General features: G+C 37.7%; 1 protein-coding gene across 2 annotated transcripts; it reads left to right on the top strand.

The window, feature by feature from the left end:
* Positions 1 to 146: 146 nt before the first annotated feature.
* Positions 147 to 21,412, top strand: LOC132103091 (endoplasmic reticulum resident protein 44-like). Of its 2 annotated transcripts, none has more exons than XM_059507911.1 (11): positions 147 to 296; positions 9,713 to 9,785; positions 9,954 to 9,993; positions 10,734 to 10,849; positions 12,722 to 12,906; positions 12,980 to 13,095; positions 13,914 to 14,088; positions 14,591 to 14,702; positions 17,820 to 17,961; positions 18,569 to 18,671; positions 20,574 to 21,412. In XM_059507911.1, the coding sequence occupies exons 1-11, from the start codon at positions 240 to 242 to the stop codon at positions 20,679 to 20,681; spliced, it is 1,227 nt and encodes a 408-aa protein (XP_059363894.1). In that variant the 5' UTR covers positions 147 to 239; the 3' UTR covers positions 20,682 to 21,412. The 2 variants fall into 2 exon arrangements, with proteins under 2 accessions (XP_059363894.1, XP_059363895.1); XM_059507912.1 differs by having other exon boundaries at positions 148 to 296; positions 20,577 to 21,412.
* Positions 21,413 to 22,222: the final 810 nt, after the last annotated feature.

The raw sequence follows: 22,222 nt of genomic DNA, 5'->3' as shown, positions 1-22,222 counted from the left end.
TTCACACCACAAGGTCTTTAAAGGGATTTGTAGTTTTTTAATCAACAAAATCTAGTTGACTGAACGACACCCATCCCAATGTGAAACTACATTTCCCACAATTCTCTAAAACCCGGAATGCCATTCCCGTAGTCCTGGCCGTATGTACTGCCTGTTTCCTGCAGCAGAGGAGAAGGAGGTGGTGTCGAGAAACTTGCAAGATCCAACAACGTCGCAACCTCAACAATCACCACTGTACAATGAAACTATCATCAATAATACCCGCTCCCGAGCTGCGCTACTTCACCCTCCTGCTGGTATGTGGCTGAATAATCGCACGCTCTTTCAGTAACACACTTCTCGCAGGTTTACTTCGGATAGCTAGCTCATATATCGCTAGCCACTGGAATGGGCTTTTGGACTTGTGATGCTCTTGATTTACATCGGTAATTAACGGCTGATGATTATGAGGTCTTCAGATTTAGAACAACGGTTGGCTTTTACTGTGTCATTTCTAAATATGTCAATAGGTCTAATGGCCTATGATGAATGTAGGTTAGCAACAGAAAGTGCTAAACAGCTGCCTAGTGTGGCTAACCAGCTATTAATTACCGGACTTGTAATGTTACTCATGGATGCAGCTACAAGTATGGGACGTTTTAAGAGTTTATACTCTGTTGGCCATCTATTCCCATTTAATGCACAATCACACTAGCACATAAACACGACACCTTACATGTTCATGTAGAGTGTTTGCAAGCAAACTAAGGGTCATTCAATCACATAGCAATTATTTTATCAGTTTCAAATACAGTATTGAAAGGGCCAAGAGAGTTTTGCTCCCTAGTGTAGTTAATAACGAAATATAGGAGTTTTGGATGAATATGACACCACATCAATCACAACGCAAGTTTGGGAAAGTCCTTTAACAATTGAGTTATGCACTTGAAATAGGGTTTTAAAAATGAGAGCCATACCGTTTTCATGTGTCAACAGTGATATTTATAGTCCTAAAGTAAAGAGGGATATTTTGGGATATATTTCATCCGACTTTACAGTGAAGAAACCGGCTTGTGAACTTCTGTTGTGGCCGAATCCTATTGGCTGTCAACCCGGAAGTGACCCGCGCTGCTCTGCTCAGCACAGCGTGATGTGAAAACCACAGCAGCGGGCTCTTTGCTGCCAGTGTGGTACATTTTAACAAGCTTTTAAATTTGTTTTTTGATTGATTTTTAGCAGGGCCAGCATACTGGTTCATGATCATATATAATGACTGATCATATATAATGACATTTGGTATTTTTTCCTTTGTGAAAGTATGCTATCACCCCAGAGTTGAGGTAGTTAGCTTGAGATTGACCTCTAAGCATCTTTCAGTGTTTTATTAATCATTTAAATAACGTGAGTGAAAATGCTTGTAATCGCGTCACAGTGCTTACTTGTGTGATAAATGTTGTTCTTCACTCTGATATTGTTTCAAAGCAACTTCATGATAGCAATGGATATATACATCCACTTTTGCCTGATAAGGGGGAAATACAGTGTGAAGCATTACAGATTTGTTTATGATTTGAGCCTATTTTAACCAATGTTTCCAGGGTTTCACAAGTCATTCTCACAGACGTCAGCTAGCTACATGACACTACTTTGATGACATATTGAAGGTTAAAAAAAAAAAACTAAAATTATTTCTTCCATATTGTGACACATTGCCAAAAAGAAAAATATCTATAACATGCATTTAGAAAGTAAACAGGGTGGATTTTCATTTCATGCCACCTTTAATTAAAAGTAATTTTTCCATAACAGTAATCAAAATGTTTACGTTGGTGAAGCATAACCCATTCCTTCGAAGGACGAAAACTATATATAGATTTTATTTTGTGAGAATCGTGAGGTCCACACCACAGCTGGAACAATACAGATGGAATCATTGTCAGAGCAATTTTTATTACTTCAGCTGATAAATGATAAAAGACTGCAGCATACAATAGAAAAGGAAAGTTTTTTTTGATGAATCTCATTAAGAAATGGTTATGCATGTGACCAAATTTGTTTAGTGAAAACATGCCATATGTTGGGTCTAGCTGTGATTTTGTGCTTTGTGTTCGGAGCGGTTGAGATCATCCCATGTGGAGCCGTGTGTTTGTTTTGTTTCTGCGGCTGTGTTGTGACAGTTGGAGGCTTGAGTTCTCTGAGAGATTAGCCATTGAATTTAGGCAGTGTTGTTTAGCAGATGCCAGTTTAGTTGAGGAGGATCACATATGCCTCAGTGTGTGTGCTTGATATTATTTTATAATATCAATAATAATTTGTTTTAAAGTAGCCTCATTATTTGATCATGTACTTTACAACACTAGTGTGAGGAGGTCTGCATCTTATAATTTGCCATCAGTCTTGCCGTTCAGTGTTTTTCACTTGTCAAGTAAGTTTGTTTCTCAGTGTTTATTTAAGGAGGGGTGAAGTTGTCCATCATATAGCATTATATCTGTCAAACAGGATGTAGTGAAATGTAGCAACAGCAGACTCATCCATTCACCCAGTTAACACATGGCATTATCAAAAACACGGTTCATGGTCTCTTTTGGATTTATCGCATAGGTTAGATATTAGCCACGTTACTTGACTTCAGTGAACTTTGGTAGTGATGTCATCATTTCAGAGTAATAACAAAGCATTTATTTGCTAAATTATTCATACCACCTAGAATCAGCCAGACTAATATCAGACTAATTATGCATCTTGCTGCAATTAATTATTATGATTGGTAAATTAATTATAATTAAATGTCAATTACAGTGGTAGACACCCATTTTCACAGACTTCTAAATCAGAAATACTAAATCCATGCAAAAGCACTAAGTCAAGTGTATGGCCATCCTTATGAGTGGGACCATTAACCCCAATAGAAAAGTCAAAGGCGTTCAGCAAATGGGTAAACCCCTTAGCTAAATGATCATTCATGCAGCAAATATGAACATTAAAATCACCGAGTGTAAGAAGCTTGTCGTATTTTGGAGTCACATCACCCAGGAACTCAGCAAACTCCGTTAGAAAGTTCGTATTAGATTTTGGTGGTCGATAGATTACCGCTATGATAAGCGGATCACCAAGTTCTAAAAAAAACAGTTGAAGTTCAAAGCTGCTGTAGTTACTCGCCACTGAGTAGACAGTAATGTTATAACTTTAACTTCAATGGTAAACAGGAAGAGTGCAGTCAATCGCTTCTGTGTCATTGTCGTCCTTAGCTCATTCTTCACTCGTTTAAAAAAAACTTTCGATCCCTGGAACATGTAATCTTTATTTATTTATATTTTATTATTATTATTATTGTTAAGTTAGTGTTCATAAAATAGTTATGTATGGTCTTTCAAGAATTTCAAGTTAATAATAAAACAATTTACGAAAAATATTTGTAAAGCTCGTGTCATGTGGTGCCCCCCTAGTTGTTGTGAATGGTTGGTGCCCCTGTGCATTGGCCCAAGTGCCCTTATGGATAATCCGGCTCTGATCGTGTCAATTGATTCATATGCGCGCCCTCTCCCTCTCTCTCTCTCTCTCTCTCTCTCTCTCTCTCTCTCGTGCGCTCTCTCTCTTTCGCTCTCTCTAGCTCTCTTTCACATTCGTAAAGGGCCGGGGAGCAGCTGGCCCGTATGGTTAATGAATAACAGATCAACTATGACAGCCTACATCGCACATCCTGCGATGTGACTATCGTGGATTCGTACATCGCGATATCGATGCTTAAACGACACATCGTGCAGCCCTAGTTTGGTAACACACATTAGGCCCTTTCACACTGCACGTCCAACCCGGCATATTGCCGGAACATTGCTGGGTCACCTTCTGTGTGAAAGCAACCACGTCCCGGGATTGATTCCGGCATTGAACCCGGGTCGGGGACCTAGTAACATTGCCGGGTTCAACCCGGGACGAGCGCTGTGTGAACAAAAGCCAGATCTAATGGCGTGTCAAAGTGATGACGCGCGTTATCGCGTTCGCGACGAAAAAATATGTGCAAACTCTAATGAAGCAGAGATCAGTTAGTTCCTCATTTTCCGCGCTGATGCTGAGATCGTTCGCTTGCTTCAGTGAAAGTATAACGTGCCTAACGTTTTCGACTCATACATTACACGTCACGCCCTGATGTCACGTGTCGTTACGGGATCTTTATGGGTTGTGTGTGAAAGCACGCACATATCCCGGGTAATCACTGGCAGTGTGAAATTGCAAAATCTAGCGACCCGGGAATAATTGCCAGAACACTTTACCCGTGTATTTGCCGGAATGGTAGTGTGAAAGGGGCTATTGCTAATCAGCCAATCACATGGCAGCAACTCAATGCATTTAGGCATCAAGATGTGGTGAAGATGACTTGCTGAAGTACCAGCAAAGCATCGAAATGGGGTAGAAAGGGGATTTAAGTGACTTTGAACATGTAATGGTTGTTGGTGCCAGACAGGCTGTTCTGAGTATTTCAAAAACTGCTGATCTACTGGGATTTTCACGCACAACCATCTCTAGGGTTTACAGAGAATAGACCGAAAAAGAGAAAATATCCAGTGAGCGGCAGTTGTGTGGACGATGTTGATGTCAGAGGTCAGAGGAGAATGAGCAGACTGGTTAGAGATGATAGAAAGGTAGAAGCAGAACCCTGATAGAAGCGGATAGAACCCTGAAGCAGATGGGCTACAGCAGCAGAAGACCACACCGGGTGCTGCTCCTGTCAGCTAAGAACAGGAAACAGATGCTACAATTCACACAGGCTCACCTAAATTGAACAATAGAAGATTGGTAAAACTTGGCCTGGTCTGATGAGACTTGATTTCTGCTGCAACATTCAAATGGTAGGGTCAGAATTTGGCATTAAGAACATGAAAGCATGGATCCGTCCTGCCTTGTTTCAGTGGTTCATGCTGCTGGTGGTGGTGTAATGGTGTGGGGGATGTTTTCTTTTCACCCTTAGTACCAATTGAGCATTGTTTAAATGCCACAACCTACCTGATTATTGTTGCTGACCATGTCCATCCCTTTATGACTACAGTGTACCCATCTTCTGATGGCTACTTCCAGCAGAATAATGAACCGTCACAGCTCAAATCATCTCAGACTGGTTTCTGGAACATGACAATGAGATCACTTTACTCACATGGTCTCCACAGTCACCAGATCTCAATCCAATAGAGCAGCTTTGGGATGTGCAGAAACAGGAGATTTGCATCATGGATGTGCAGCCGACAAATCTGCTGTGTGATGCTATCATGTCAATATGGACCAAATGAGGAATTTTTCCAATACCTTGTTGAATCTATGCCAAAAAGAATTAAGGCAGTTCTGAAGGCAACTAGGTCCAACCTGGTACTAGTAAGGTGTACCTAATAAAGTGGCCAGTGAGTGTATATTAGAGCTGTCAATATTAGCGTGTTAATAACACATTAAAGGAGCATTTCACCCGTGGGAACATTGATCTTCATTGAAAGTGGGTCATATATGTAGTCGAAATCTATTAAAACTTTCGAATTTGGTGCCTTTTTGACCGAGTTATTACAGAAAGTAACTTTAGGGCTCATTTGTATGTAAAACCACAACTCCCACAATGCAACACATTTGCACAGCTCCATAAGCCACTCCCACTAATCCAGAACACCGCTGTTAGGCGATATTGTCTACAAGACATTGAGGACACAGTTAGCGATGTATGGTATTTACGTGCCAAGTAGTAAACAATGCCACAGTATGCTTTTTGTGCATTAAAAAAGGTACTGCACAAACAGTTTACAGTTGACGTTACGTAACTTATTAACCGGGAATCATTTCGTGATAATAATGCTTGAAGGAAATTGTGTACATTTCACGAAATGAATAATAAATAAAATTGAAACACTTATTTTACAGTTAGACGTCCATTTGTCCCTGCAGGCTTCGGCTGGCGTTTCCAGTTTACCTTCGGAATTCTGAAGTATGTCTCCAGGACGCCTCTGTCCATATGCGGGGCGAAACTAGGATGGTTCACAACGCAAACATCCGTGTCCTTGTCTGCCTCAGACATTTCTTCGAGGAGAAATTGGCATCTTTCAAGTTCTTGCAGCAGAAGGACTCGAGCTCTGTGTCCGTAGGCGCACAACGAGAGCACAGCCACCACCAGTCCGCACCAGCTCGAGCACGCCCGGGCTCCTCGGACGCGACAGGCAGGTCTCCGGCCTCGGCTGCAGCCGCCGCCTCCTGTTCCTCCATCAGCCTCAGCTGCTCTGCGCTATATTGTGGCTCGTATAGATAGCCACGAACATCTGTTTCGAGCAACAGACTTTGAAAATCCTCTTCTTCCGTATCATGAGTTGTTCCTCCAGCCATTCTCGTAAATCTGACTCCATAAGCGCTTGTTAGCTTAGCTACATAGCTTCCAAACAAGATGGCGGATTTTCATTTTCGTTTCTGTAAGTTTAGTCCCACCCACTGATCTGTAATAGGCCTGTAGGGTGAGTGGGTCCCATCCCCTGGAATAATAATAAGCTAGTGTCTGTAGTCTCTACACTTTTCAATGAATTTTGACTTCCTGCTTATTATGACGCAAAATGACGATTTTTACGTCATAATAAGCAGGAAGTAAAACACTTAAATCCTTATTCATCCCATCTCAGGGAAAAACAAAGGAAAAATCCATGATCATTATAATATATGACTGGGTTTCTAACAATACAAAGCTAAATGCAAATGGGTGAAGTGATCCTTTAATGCATATTCATTTTAAAGCCATTAAATGCAATTCATTCAGCGCATTTTCTGTTGCAGTGTTTCAGCGGGTTGTTAAAAGCCGTAGTTAAGCCAGTAAAATATGGATATAAAAAAATCAGTAAAATAAAATCTATAAAAAAATAAATAAATCTATAAAAATCTATAAAATATAATAATTAATTGGTAATAATTGTTTATATTAATATATAAACTTTTATATATTAATAAAATTAATAAAGAAATCTTAAAAAAAAATCTTAAAAATGGTTTTAAAAACGTTTTGTTTTTGTGAAAACCTGTATCTGAATTCTTTATGCTCTATGTTGAGTATGGTTTCACTAATAATAAACATACATTTGTATAAAGCATCCATATTTGTCCAGGTATATGTTGATTAGAGTATTACAAATTGGAAAAGTATTAATTTAAGGTACATTTAGAACAGATGTGCAATTAAGTTGTGATTAATCACGAGTTAACTCCTGACTATCATGCGGTTAATCGCAATTAAATATTATAATCGATTGACAGCCCTAATATATATATATATATATATATATATATATATATATATATATATATATATATATAAGGGCTGGACGATTAATCGTAAAGTAATCGAAACCGAAATTCAGAGCCTCTAACCAATGTAATTTTCCCATGTCGGTTATTTCGGTTTTTTAATCCTGTTAATACTTCCCCCTTAAAAGCGTACTACCGCGTGTGTAGCCACATGACTCTGCCCCGTCCAGTCAGTGGCATAAAAGCAGAACACGGAGGTGATTGCCAGTTCAACACATAGTGATGGCCTTGCATCTTCACTAAATTTTGTCAGTTGTATTTGTTTTATGGTTTGGACATTCAAGCGATTAGACGATCGGATGTGTATTATTATATCGAGCTACCATGTTCGCGCAGCTGCATTGTGGCACAAACACTCATATAAACAGTAGCTGTGAAGATCGCTCGCACAGAGGAATGCGCGGTCCTGTGATTTATCACTAAATAGCTTAGAATCTCAAAACTTATTATAGCATATTTTTCTGCTTTTGAAGGAACTAGGCTATTTACAACCCTCAACTCCACAATTAATATAGAGACGGTATGACTAATTCACACACGCAATCACTCGTACTTGTACTGTGCTAATTTATCTTCATCTGATCTTTATTTATCTCTTACACCGAGCAATAATCTGTAGGAAATGTTAAGAACATAGATAAAATAACTGCTGATAGTGAGCTATGATGTCAGATCGCTCTTTCAATAGGAAAAAATATCCCACGTTAATAGTCAATCATATTTACAGTACAAACCTTGTCCGTGAACTATGAGGGCAAAAAAACAAAACAGAAACAAAATAATCGTTCATTAATCGTAATTGAGGTAAAATGTTCAATTGAGGTTTTGATTTTAGGCCATAATTGAACAGCCCTTATATATATATATATATATATATATATATATATATATATATATATATATATATATATATATATATATATATATATACACAAAATGCTTAGTATATTATTAAATATAAATTAAATGTTATTTATTAGTATTATTATACCAATATATGGTAATATTAATTTAGTATAAATTTAGTAGTATATTGCATGTGTAGAATCAACCAGACCAATTATATGACATGGCTTTACTTTTTTTTTCTTCTGAAATTTATCAAAATTATTTTATTTGAGTGGTAGTATGTGATTGGAATTTACACAATGATCACAGTTATTTTAAATGATCACAGTTAGATTAGATAATGGACATTTATTTTAATCAGTTTTCACTGTTACTAACAGTGAGGCCTAAATGTACTTTCCTAATAAAGGGGGCTTTTGGGGAAAAAAGAAGTTAAAGACTGATTTGTAAAAAGGTTTTCTTGGTGAAAAATCTATTGTTGATAACAGAATTAAGACTCATTCTTATAGCTACTAGATGCTGGACTTTAATCTTAAATCTAAGAATCCAGTGGTAAAATCATAAAAAGAATTGATATAATACATCATTAAGTATAATATATGATAATTAAGATGGAGTGCAATTCAGTAGAGTTGTAGCGATGGAGTAGCACTCTTCAGATGAGCTTTACAAACAAAAACAGTTCAGCAAAGATTTACTTTCCATTTGTCAATTAATATCCCATCTCTCTCAGAAATTTTTAGCTATGTATGCCATGTTAGATCTTAAATGATTTTGCTTGGACTCTGATAGCATCAGTTTTCCTGTTTGTCATTCAAATAAACAACATCCTATTCTGACTTTTCCCATTTGTAACTGTTCTGTTTAATGTTAGTAAATTGGTAAAGTTATTAGAATAAATAGGTAATCATCAGTTTCCTCAGTCTGTTCTGTATACACATACATGAACCTTATTGGTAATTTGCTCAGCTATGTTTGTATTAACACAAAAATATTCAACAACCGAGACATAAACTGAGCAGGTTTCACAGATATTTGGTGGACAGAAATGGAATAATGAGTCCCTGTACAAAACGGGGGTCGATATCAAAACCTTTTGACCTTAATTGTTTACTGCTTGTAAACTGTTAGTCTCTAAGGACTGTTCCACAGATGCATGTGCAATAATTGTTAATTTGTTTACTTTTGTTTTATATATAAAAAAAGTGTTTATTTTTTTCTTAGCATGAAAGAAGTAACCTTGCAAGAGTGAAAATGATTTTGTTCCCCATATTTCTGTCTTGTTGGGTTAATACAAGGAATATTTCACAGGCCACATAGAGTTCTGCAAAAGAATTCTAAATCTGGGTATTCTAAACAAAGTTTTGGTGGTAAATTAAGTCGAGGTTGTTAAAAGTTTGTAATCATTCTTATAATTCAACTTAACCTATAATATTTTTCTTGTTAACTGAGAGCTGTAAGAGAGATTATAGATTATCAATATGACTGTCCAAAGATAATGATTTATCACTGTTACTACTGACATGCACACATAAACAGTTTACCAATGAACCACCTCTGTTGTTGGCAGGTAACGGGTCTGTATACTCCAGGAAGAGGAGAGATCACCAGTCTAGATGCTGGAAACATCGATGATATCCTTAGTGAGTTCTCACCCTGTTTATTTGTGTGTTTGAAGGAGACTGTTTCATCAGTAGTTTCAATCAGACAGTTTACTGCACCTGTATCATGCACGTGGGTGTTATTTATCTAATGGCGCTTTGTCATTGTAGTAGATCAAATGAAATTAAACCACACGCTTCTCTCCACAGACAGTGCAGGGGTGGCTCTAGTCAACTTCTATGCAGACTGGTGAGTGTTCCAGATGTGTGTTTGTTAGAAATGGAAATGAGAGTTCCCCATATGGGTAGATGACATGAATACTTAACTAAGTTGAGAGTGATGAAATACCAAAAAGCATTAGGCTTGTAACCATACACGATTCAGTTCAATACACAGTACTGAGATCACAATACGATACTCTCACAATGCTTTAAACAAAACCATTAGAGTTAGAATGGTAATGTTCCTTGATAATTACTTCTATGATGTATTATAAACCGTTAACAAACAGTACTATTCATTAACCAGAATAGAAATATTTCTGATTCTGCTTAGCTAAAAACACTGAATTATGTTAGATGTTTTTAAAATGTATTAATAAAGCATTTAATAAACATGGAATGTTTAAACTTTCATTTCTGGGTGAACTACACACAATACGTAATGTCGCTATCCATGATACGTATTATTGCATTTTCGCATTGTGATATATTTTCAGACAATATCGTTACACCCCTAGATTATATTATTATTATTATTCAAATACCTTTATTAATCAATCATCATTGATTACTAATTACAAAACTACAAGGGGATATTGGTAACATACTGTTTTTCTAATTAAAAATGTATATATACAGCTTATTACATGGAATGATCAGACCTGAAATATCCCACACACACACACAAAAAAACTTGCACTAGTGTCTCATAATGTAAAGTTATCTGTATCATATATTGAACTAATTCTTTGTGTGTATTTTCCACAGGTGCCGTTTCAGTCAAATGCTCCACCCCATCTTTGAGGAGGCATCGAATATAGTGCGGGAGGAATATCCCGACACTACACAGGTGGTGTTTGCCCGGGTCGACTGTGACCAGCACTGTGAGTTTATATATATTTACACACACACAAACACATTGGTTTAGCCTTTGAGATAAAGGAAATTAAACAGAATTATTGATGTCTTGTAAAGTGTTTGATGGTTTAATGACAAAACTGCATCTTCTGTGAAGTCAAGGCGGCTCAAAGATACCCCACAGTGTGGGGGTGTGTGAGCGAGAGAGACCACACATGACTGATTCCAGCCGATCGGCTTTGGAGTATTTACCCCCAACATCGGTTGACTTTCATGTCTCGGCCCTTCCCCTTTCTTTCTTGCCTTCTCTCTTTATCTTTTCTCTACTTTCTTTCCCTTTTTATCTTCAGCTTTTTTTTGGCTCTGTACTTTGACTTGAGTCCATCTTTCTCTTTAAAATAAAATAAAGAACAAAACATCTCCAAGGTTGAAGTGTTCTTTTACATTTGGGTCCTAAAACTTGCTGCCTCTGTTGGTTTTCATTGATTTAGCAACACTTTCAGAAATTCAAATGACATCTATAAACACTTCCATTCAAAAGCGTGGGGACAGTAAGATTTTTTTAAAGTTGGTAGTACTTTTAGTCATTGATGATGAAATAGATTGATCAAAAACGACATACACGAGTGGAAGTGCTTTACTAAACATTTTTATTTCACATAAATGTTCTTCTTTTTATTCATCAGATAATCCTGAAAAAAAACATCAAAGTTTCTACAAAAACATTAAAGGGTTAGTTCACCCAAAAATTTGAATTAGTCCATAAATGACTCACCATCAAGTCATCCTAGGTGTATATGACTTTATTCTTTCAGACGAATCCAGTCGGAGCTGTTTGATGCCTCTCAGCTGGTGTTGCAGTGCATCAGTCGATAAGAAGTTAAATAAAAAGTGCCCATCCATAAAAAAGTGTCCGGTGGGAGAACAAAGGCCTCCTGCAGCGAATTGATGCAGTTTTGTAAGAAAAATATCCCTATTCAGAATGTAGTAATCACTTTAGTGTAGCTTGCGGCAACTGTTGTACACGGAAGCAGCTCCGTACAGATGACATATGAGGCTGGAGTTGCGTATGCGCCGGTGAGTCTCGTGAAAACCAACGTTTGTTAACAGGAACAAAGAAAGCAAAGTTTTCTTACTTTAACAACGGAAAACCAGTCTCCTATTGGCTTATATCGATATCGACATAATCATTTACAAATCCTTGTTTTGTACTTCAAATTTGTGATCGTTGTTTTGTTTTGATCTCTGCTGTGCTTCCACGTGCGTCACTTCTGAGAGGCACATGTGCAGCGCCGACCTCATACATCATTCCCCCGGAACTGCTATATTTTATTTTATGGATGGGCGCTTTTTATTTAACTTCTTTTGAACCGATGCATGCAACAGCCGCTGAGTGGCATGAAACAGCTTGAAAGATCAAAGACAATTTTTAATATAACTCAGACTGGATTCGTCTGAAAGAAGAAAGTCATATACACCAAGGATGACTTGAAGGTTAGTAATTCATGTGCTAATTTTCATTTTTGGGTGAACTAACCCTTTAAGCAGCCCAACTGTTTTTAACAATGATAATAAAAAATGCTTCTTGAACAGCAAATCAGCATATTCAAATGATTTCTGAAGGATCATGTGACACTGAAGACCGGAGTAATGATTCTGAAAATACAGCTTTGTCATCAAAGGAATCATTTGTATTTTAAAATATAATAGCAAGTGTTGAATAATATTTCACTATAATACTGTTTTTACTGTATCTCTGATCAAATAAATGCTGAATGATGAGCATAAGAATTTCCTTTAATAAACATAAACAAAATCTTACCGATCTCAAAAGTTTGAACTGCGGTGGAGCCGATAGAAAAGAGTTATAGACATATTTTTGTTGTTTCCCCTGATAGCTGATATAGCCCAGCGCTACAGGATAAGCAAATACCCCACACTGAAGCTGTTCAGGAATGGGATGATGATGAAGCGAGAGTACAGAGGTCAAAGGTCAGTGACCGCCATCGCTGATTTCATCCGCCAGCAGAAAGTGGATCCAATCAAAGAGATAGAAAATCTGGAGGAAATCAGCACTGCAGATGTGAGTGTTTAACAATCATAATACTATACAGTTTTATTTCTGTGTCATCTTAATGTCCTTCCTTCTCTTTCAGAGGAGTAGGCGCACCATCATTGGTTATTTTGAAAAAAGGGACTCTGACAATTACCGTACTTATGAGAAAGTGGCCAACATCCTGAGAGACGACTGTGTTTTCCTGGCAGCTTTTGGGTAAGAGAAGCACTTAAGATACTTAAAGTCAGCCTGACATGATAATTCACAGAATCTGTTTTCTAAAAGCATGTTATAGATCTTATTATGAACGATTCACCAATGCATATGTTTCCTGTTTTATTTTTATTTTTTTTTATTAATTTGTCATCCCAGTCCCTTGGGCTTTTAAAAGGGATAAAAGATACAAATTCTGTCATCATTTACTCATCTTCATGTTAAGTCAAACCTGTGTGCAAAATAATGTATAGGTTTAAAATCTGAACCTGAAAATCTGAAATATGGTTCGAGAATAAATAATGACAGAATTTTCAGTTTGGGTGAACTAATTCCTTAAGGGATGACACTTCATCCAGGACTGATACATTTTGAGATTATGGGCTATTTGGCTTCCATAAATATATTCTTTCAGGCTAGTGGAAAGAAAACATTCAAAATATATATTTAAGTGTTTATTTTTAGAACACTTTATCTTTTTATGTCTGTAGATTTAAATTTCAATTGATATCTTTAAAGGCTTTTTTTTTTTTGTATGAATTTTTCCATTGCAATGTGATTCAGTTTTTTGATGAGATTTATGCAAATGATTGCAAATGAATATTTTATTAGATAATGCATTGTTTGCATATTTACACATAACATTAGAGAAAACATGTAATATAAAAGTTGTCTTAAGGTACTGTGACTAATCAACTGAGGAAGCAATGGTGATATTAACTAGTTAAATCACCTGTAGTGTCTTACCTTAATTCAAGCCAGTCTGACTTTGTTACCATAATTGTACCTCATTTTTTCTAGCCTTTTCTCATTTTTTACAGGGATGTTTCTAAGCCTGAGCGGTTCAGTGGTGATAACCTTATTTATAAGCCAATGGGAGAGAATGCTCCTGACATGGTCTACATGGGTTCACTCACAAATTTTGACCTCAGCTACGCGTGGACACAGGACAAGTGTGTGCCACTAGTCCGAGAAATCACATTTGAAAATGGAGAAGTATGCTTTCCTTTCTCAAATTATCTTTTTGTTTGTGTATAAGAGTTAGTGTGTGTACTTTTTGTCTACATTTGCTATTTGTGTACATCTAACAGTCGAACAACGAATTCATCATTTGCATAAGAAAAGTCCCCTCCCCCTCAGAGTACTTTTCCCACACTCGAGCACATTTGACTGTGTACGTTTCAAGTGTGTTTGTGTTTTAAAGTCGTCCGCATTTCCATGTCCTTTAGAGGGTGTGGGTTTTTTCTTTGATTTACTTGACCGCATGTTTTGAATAACTTCGGTCTGTGTTGCTTGGTGATAGGGCAGATTCTCCACAATCTGCTCCACTGACCCACCTCTGCCCAACTACACTTCATCCAAACATCCTACACATTCTCAAACTCGTTAGACCGCATTTAGTTGTGGAGCGAAGTTCCTTGAATGCTAATATTGTATCACTCTGCTTGTCTGTGTTCGACAGTGATTCAAATTTTTTTTTGTGTGTTTGTTTGTAAAGGAACTGACAGAGGAGGGCATCCCATTCCTGATCCTCTTCCATCAGCAGGACGACACAGATAGTCTGGAGAAATTTCAGCAAGCAGTGGCTCGCCAGCTTATCAGTGAAAAGGGTAAGCAAAAGGGATTAGGAAGGGTCAGGGGTGGGTCATTTTTCATAATTCATGGGTTAGCAGCCGCTCATGTGCAGGGATGTAAACTATGAGAATTAATAAATCCCACTCAGAGAACAGGCATCTTCAAAGGTGTCTACTTTGGCCACCGAGGCTACGTTCACACTGCAAGGCTTAATGCTCAATTCCGATTTTTTGAAAAAATTTGATTTTTTTGCAAGGCCGTTCACATTTCCAATTAAATGCGACCTTTTGTGATCTCCTGTGTGAACGTGAAATGACCCAGAAGTGACCCGCATGCGCAGAAGAGTACTCAACGCTCAACAACGTCACTCGTTGTTTACGGAAGTAGCTAAAGTTAAACATGGATGTCAACAACAGTGTAGTCAACAGCGGAGCTCTTTTTGCAATATTAAAGTTATTTTCCCAACGGAGCCAGCACAATTACAATCTTCTCGTTTTAAGAAGAAAATTAAAAAGGAGGAGGAGAGCAAGGTTTTTGGCCATGGCGTTTTGTGGAGCAGTGTTAGCAACGTCGGTACAGAGAAACGTGTGGGTGCGGAGTCGCAGCCAGGAGTGGTGGGATACTGATGTGAGTGGCTTCACTAATACAGAATTCATCAGTTTATCTTCTCGTTCCCGCCTACTTCAACGCAGACGTATGACATTTGTAGCGTATCAATGACGTACAGTTCGGATACATGTGGCCTGGCCGTTCAGACGGAGGTCGCATTTAAAAAAAAACGGATACGTATTGGATTCAGGACCACATACCCAAGTGGCCTGGGTCACATTTGAAAAGATCAGATCTGTGTCGTTCAGACTGTCATGAAAAGATCAGATACAGGTCGCATAGGGGCAAAAAAATCGGATTTGGGTCGTTTCAGCCTGCAGTGTGAACGTAGCCTGAGTCATGTATCACAGGTTTTCTCTTACCGGCTCATACCATCAACATTGCTTTTCAAGACGTAGTACTGAGTTCAGCACTGCATTTCCCAAAAGCGTTGTAAGCCAAAGCAGATCATAGAGACCACTGGCACCCGTAGTTTGTATGTTGTGTGATCTAACATTTTAATTTCAGTGTACTTCTGCTGTTGTAAAAGTGCCACCTATGCTAAAGAATGTTGATAAAATTTACCTTTTTTTTTTTTACACTTTGAATGTAAGATGTCCAATGTGAGCACTTAATCTAATCAGAGCCTTCTTGAATGAGATACGCCATCAAAAAAAAGAAAGTTCTCTCATCATGTACTTTCATCCCATTCCAGATGTATATGATTTCTTCAGATTAATTAATATTTAAAAAAAAGAATATTTTTTTCCACCTCTATGACCCCATATAATGCAAGTGTATTGGACCACCTTAAACAATAAGCAATAGGCTCCGGCTGCAGACATGCACTTGCACTCTGACACCTGCGCTTCTGCAAGTGACATCACTTGCAATCTTTTTATTTAATTTTATTTATTTAACCTTTCAACATTTTACAAAAGTAGCCAGGCGGTGAAGACAAGAAAAAAGAAACAATTACACCTTTAGGAGAAAAAGACCAGCAAATCTGTGGCCACAGAACAGCAGAATATGAACAGAATGCGCAGTCTCTCATTAAGAGTTTTCCTCCACTGGAAATACCAAGTTGTTTTAAAAGATCAAATTCGATATACAGTTTATTAATATAATGTACTACAAGGCCAGCAGATGGCCAGTATATGTAGAGGTGTACCTATGTGAAGTAGGAGCCCCAGGCAAAGTTAATCTGTTAGCCCCTTCTAAAAGATTATTTGTATTTTTTTTGTAATGTATCTTTGTTACCTACTGATATAATTATACCACATATGAAATGTGGACAAAACGCATTTAACAGTATATAATGCACAAAACGGGATGCGCACTCTCTCTTACTGAGATGTGCATGCTCAAACCTGTGCACTCACATCTATATAATTGTCTTCTCTTCTGGAATTAATTTTGCCAGAAGCCCATCAACCACAGACTTTCATGACTGACTGGTGAAATAACAGAGTACCTTTCAATTGTAAAAAAAAATAAATAAAAAATATACGGATCCATCTTTGTTAGCATTGTCAAGCTGATGTTGGTCAGTGAATTCTCATTTTTTTATTATTTAACCTAATAGTAATTTGAATTAAGTGCCTATTCGGAATAGGTATTTAGTTAATTATTTTATGTGTGTTATTTCAGCAAGTGAACGAGTTGCAGCGAAGCTCATGAAAATAATGTTTTGTTTAGTTGTGTATTTGTAGTCTGCATTTCTCTTTTCGAGACACGAATAATATCTTTTGTGTAGCCTAAAGAATTCAAGCACTATATCGAACTGAGAAAAATTTATTTCTCATTTTTAATTAATTAGGCTGTAAAAAATGGGAATGTTAAAATATTCAAGGCACAGTTGTTGTATGACAACCTCATTTGCTCATGGAAACAATGATGAATAAAATGTTTTATATTTGGTTTGGAGTGGAATAGGGTGTGGGCAGAAACATAAATAGGTGCCTATGCTTACCGTTGTTCTGTTTCCACTTTTCCTCTCTTTTTTTTTCTAAGTTGCGATAGCTCAACTTCCATATGAAATGGATTAAAAATGCTCGGGTTCCGCATTCTGCTCCACTCCATATCATGCATTTTCTAATCTACAGCTCCGCGAGGATGCTCTGCACCTGTTTGAAAAAGGCGGCAGAGGCAGCAAAAGCATAACCAGTGTATCAGGGGAGGGGGTCCCATAGGTGGGATGTAGAGATGTTGCTCCGTGTTATAGCTATTAATATTAACATTCCTGTTGGTTTAAATGGTCAGCCATTGGGGTCCCCAGGCATTTGCCTGCCCCATTGCTGTGCCTCTGAGTATATGAACACAATGCACAAACTTTTACTGTTCCTTTTGTGATTGGCCAAATACCTCAAGCATGTGATGGAAATGTTACCATACTGTGATGCCATGTCCCGGTGCAATGAGACAAAACCAATAAAACCCATTAAAAACAAGGCATTTGTAGCATCCAGTGGGGACTTACTGATAATAATGACTTATACTGTCTTTTGATGATGTTTAGACACAGTCAGTAACTATAACACATCTAAATTGACCTTTTCTCACAGGTTCTATAAATTTTCTTCATGCCGATTGCGATAAGTTCCGGCACCCTCTGCTGCACATTCAGAAGACCCCTGCAGACTGCCCTGTAATTGCCATTGATAGCTTCCGCCACATGTATGTCTTCCCAGAATTCAGCGACCTCGCGTAAGTATTGCACTTGTCCGTGTGTGTTTATTGCAGAGATTCTTTCAGCCTCCTCTCTGCAGGTTATCTCTTGTTGCAGACACCTATTAAATAAACGATTGTAGACTTTAGCCCCACAGCAACACAAACTGACTGAGTGATAGAGAATGGGCTTAAAGCTTTATCCCTCAGCCAGTTCGGCCAATTAATTTAGCAACACCTGCATGATAGTTGTAATGTGTATGAGCATAGCTTAGCTTTCATAGGTTTATAACTATGTTATTAATACTTTATTACAGCATCATAATTATTTATGACACTAGAGGCCATATATGATAGAAAGCATCATAATTCAGTGCATGCCTTGTTTTATTAAGCACTCTGTATATCCTATTATTCAATAAGGGCCTTATCAGCCTTCTTCTCGTCAGTCTTTGATACAGCTGATTGTCCAGGGGGTCAGTGGCGTCTGGGGCAGTACAGATGATGTCGTTATCTTGTTAAAATGCTGTGGTTTTGGAGACTGTCGGCCCTCTCTGGGTCTTATCTGTTCACTCATTAAATCAATGATGCTGCTCATGTTGTTTGTTTTTTGGACTGTTTCATGATGTCTTATGTGTATGAACAGGGTTCCAGGAAAGCTGAGGCAGTTTGTATTGGACCTGCATTCAGGAAAGTTGCACAGAGAGTTCCATCATGGACCAGACCCCACAGACAGCACTCCGGGACAGGTCAGAGTTCACCACAGCTTTTGAATAGAATTGCTTTTAATTTACAAGAGTGATTTATCGATACTTGTAATTTCATTTTCCATTATTAATAGGGCTGTCAATCAATTAAAACTTTTAATGTAATTAATCATACCCTTTTTCTGTGATTAATCGTGATTAATTGCGCACTTCATGAAATTAAGCATAGACCATTGTCTTGTTTCAAATGTTTATTTTGTCATCATTTGCTATATCCAGCAAAGTAAACCAAAAGATTGAATAGGGATTCTCAAAAATCTGTATTCTCTGCCAGCTTTTTTCAAGATAAATTTAGATGTCTTTCCAAAAAAGGACTCTTAGAAACTCTGAAAGGTCACCAAAGAACCAAATGATATAAGGAGCCCATATAAGCACATATTAAAGGAAAATAATTATAATTTTATAGTATTTGTACAGTGCAATAGCAAAGAGCTTTTTTTTACTTTTTAAAGTAGACATGTTGCAATACTGAACAGGACCACATTTAGATTAAAAAAAAGCCCTAAACCAACTGCCTGCTGACTGCACATATCTACTACAGTACATGGATCCATTCAGAATACCTAAACACAGCAACATAAACAAGACCAATCAAAACAATATCATGAATGTGTGTGGAAACATGAGATGAAACATTATTTGTGCATTATTACAATGTCCAATCAGTGCATCAAGAGCACTCATACACGTATTATTATAACGGACTCACACATGCTTACTGTACAACTCCTGAACGCCACCGCAATCGTCTTTACTTTGATTGCGGTTTTCATCCATCAAAACTATACTAGCAGGACTGGTTATCCAGTTGAGAAAACGGTTTGCGTCTCATCTGGCCATACAGCGGTGAGATGTTTTGACAGTCCATTTAGTCTGTACTTCAGACAGCGCGGGTGATGTGTGAGGGCTCGCGCTCTTAAGAGACAGAATATGACTTGTTTTTTAAACCAAAACAAACTGGAATTAATAATTCACTGAAAACGCAATGCGAGTCTCTGTTCTCTCTGCAGTCTCTGATGTAATCAGCCTGGTTTCCTTTATAAAAGCGCTGTTTTGACCGATCGTTTGAATGCATTCACTTACTGGATCATTGAACTGAAAACTTTCCCGGAGTTAAGCGGCTTAAAATTATTTGTTCGCAAGCAGAAAAGCAAAATGTATTTAAATGTTTAGAATAGATATTGTGCATTGTAATTTTGGTAACACTTTAGAATAGGTAACACCTATTAGTTGCTTATTAGCATGCATATTACTAGATTATTATCCATGTATTAGTGCTAATTAAGAACATATTAATGCCTTATTCTACATCCCTAATCTTACCCAATACCTAAGCCTAACAACTACCTTACTAACTATTAATAAGCAGCAAATTAAGAATTTATTGAGAGAAATTTCGTAGTTAATAGTTAACAAGTGTTACCGTAATTTTGCATTGACGGCACTAATTATTAACAAATTACAGATTAGACGTAACAGCACATCATTATTCAATGTTAGTTAATAATCAGCTTCTGTTTGGCCTGTACTTATCAAGACATTTTGCTCAAAATCAGCGTTGTCCACTTTTTCGGCTGATTAAAGTACCCCATTATGACGGGACCTTTACTCAGGTTGTGAGTTCAGCACACTTCCTGGTCCAAATCTCTGAAAAGAATGTGTTCATCTAAACTAATGAATGCAGGCATACATTAATTAAGAATATGACTGAATGAAATGCGTGTGCAGTGGAATGAACCCAGTGGCCTCAGCACAGAGTGATCTCCTGACAGGAATGCATCTGTCTATCCGTGGTCTCAGTATTATGACCGCTATAAACAGTCACTTTACAGATCTAGGTGATTTGTGGTTAATTATTTGCCTGTTTGTGTGTGTGTGTTCCAGCAGGAGGAGAATAGAGAGGTGGCCAGTAATCCCCCAGAGAGTTCCTTCCAGAAATTGGCCCCCAGTGAGACGCGCTACACCATCCTCAGGCACCGGGACGAGCTGTGATGTCACAACCGCATCAAGACCCAACCCAGAACCTAGCAGTCAGCTGGTGCCTACCGGGCACTGCCGCTACCTGCGCAATGTCTATTTTCATAATTTTTATTTTAGATAAAAAAAGTGAGAAGGTAAACCCCTCAGCATTTTTTGGGGTGGGGAAGGAAGAGGAGCGTTTTTACCTTTGTTTTAGGAGCTTGTAAATATGTTTGTGCTCTGTTGTTCTTGTCTAAATTAAAAACATGACTTTTTTTTTTTTCTTTTTTTCTTTTATTTTGCCCTACATTTTTGTCTACCCAAGTCCCTTTTGTAGAAAACATGGGTACATTGGTGGTCCCCTTTGTTGGAAATGCAAATTGAGTTTGTTATGGATCTTAAGTGCAGGCAAGTGGAATCATGGGGAAAAAAGAACAAACCTGCAGTCAGCCCGTGGTGTTTCACTCCAGTCCTCAACAGAGCGTGCCCAGTGTGTGTGTGTGTATGTATGAGTATGTGCACATGTACATTACATGTGCTTATTAGTCTGTATTCGTATAATGTACTGTTCCAGACTTGTTTAAATTCACGCTCACTAAGATCCAGTCTCGCTAGTCTCATATCATCCCATTCCACCAAGGGAGTGGTCAGGGTGTAGGGTCATGTGGAGGTCGGGTTTAAAGGGGTGGGGATTATTTGTAAATCTGTCATCTGGGAAAAGGAAAGCAAAAAAAGAAAAGTAAATTAAAAAATATTTTACAAGATTCTATGTTGTCTGTTTCATTTAGTGGGTTTCACTTTTGGAATTCATATTTTTATCGACTTTTGCACTTACTAGGTCACATTACATCCATACATTAAAGCATTGATAGTTCACAAAAAAATTTAAATACGGTCATCAATTACTCCCCCTCAGGTTGTTCCAAACCCGTAAGACCTTTGTTCATATTTTGAAGAATGTTGATAGCCAAACAGTTTGAGTTCCTACTGACTTCCATTGTACTAGAAGTAAACTGACCCAAAAATATATAATTACCAACATTCTTCAAATGTCTTTTTTTTTCCTGCATACAGGTTTGGAATGACACAAGGGTGAGTAATGGTTTACTACCATAATTTTTATTGTTCAGACTAACCTCGACCTAAAAGATTGTGCATTTTAATCCAAATGTTCTGTCTTTGTGATTAAAGTTGGGAAGCTATGACACAAAGAAAAAAATATTGCCTTGTGAGCACTTAATACTCCATCTGCCCCACTAACAGTGGGCTACCCCTTCAACTGTGGTAGACCCAGATGACTAAACTAACTTCTTTTTAGGGTTATGATAACATGAATAAAGTGAGCCTAAGGTTGCACAAAGGATGTAATTGCTCAAAAAGGCCTGATTTAATCTGTCATGTTTTCTTAATGTCAATAATCATTTGATCTTAGTGTAACAAAAATACGTATGTCCCAAAGTCAACAGGTTACATAAACAGACAGTATGTACTCAATGTACTCCAGAAACCATACATTAATCAGGGGTACAACAGCTTGTCACTAGGGCAGTATTCTCACAGATACATCTTTGTAA

This window comes from Carassius carassius, chromosome 24 (genome assembly GCF_963082965.1).
Source record: "Carassius carassius chromosome 24, fCarCar2.1, whole genome shotgun sequence".
Taxonomy (NCBI): Eukaryota; Metazoa; Chordata; class Actinopteri; order Cypriniformes; family Cyprinidae; genus Carassius; species Carassius carassius.
The sequence above is the reverse complement of the archived record's forward strand: the minus strand, read 5'-3'. Positions and strand labels throughout refer to the sequence as shown.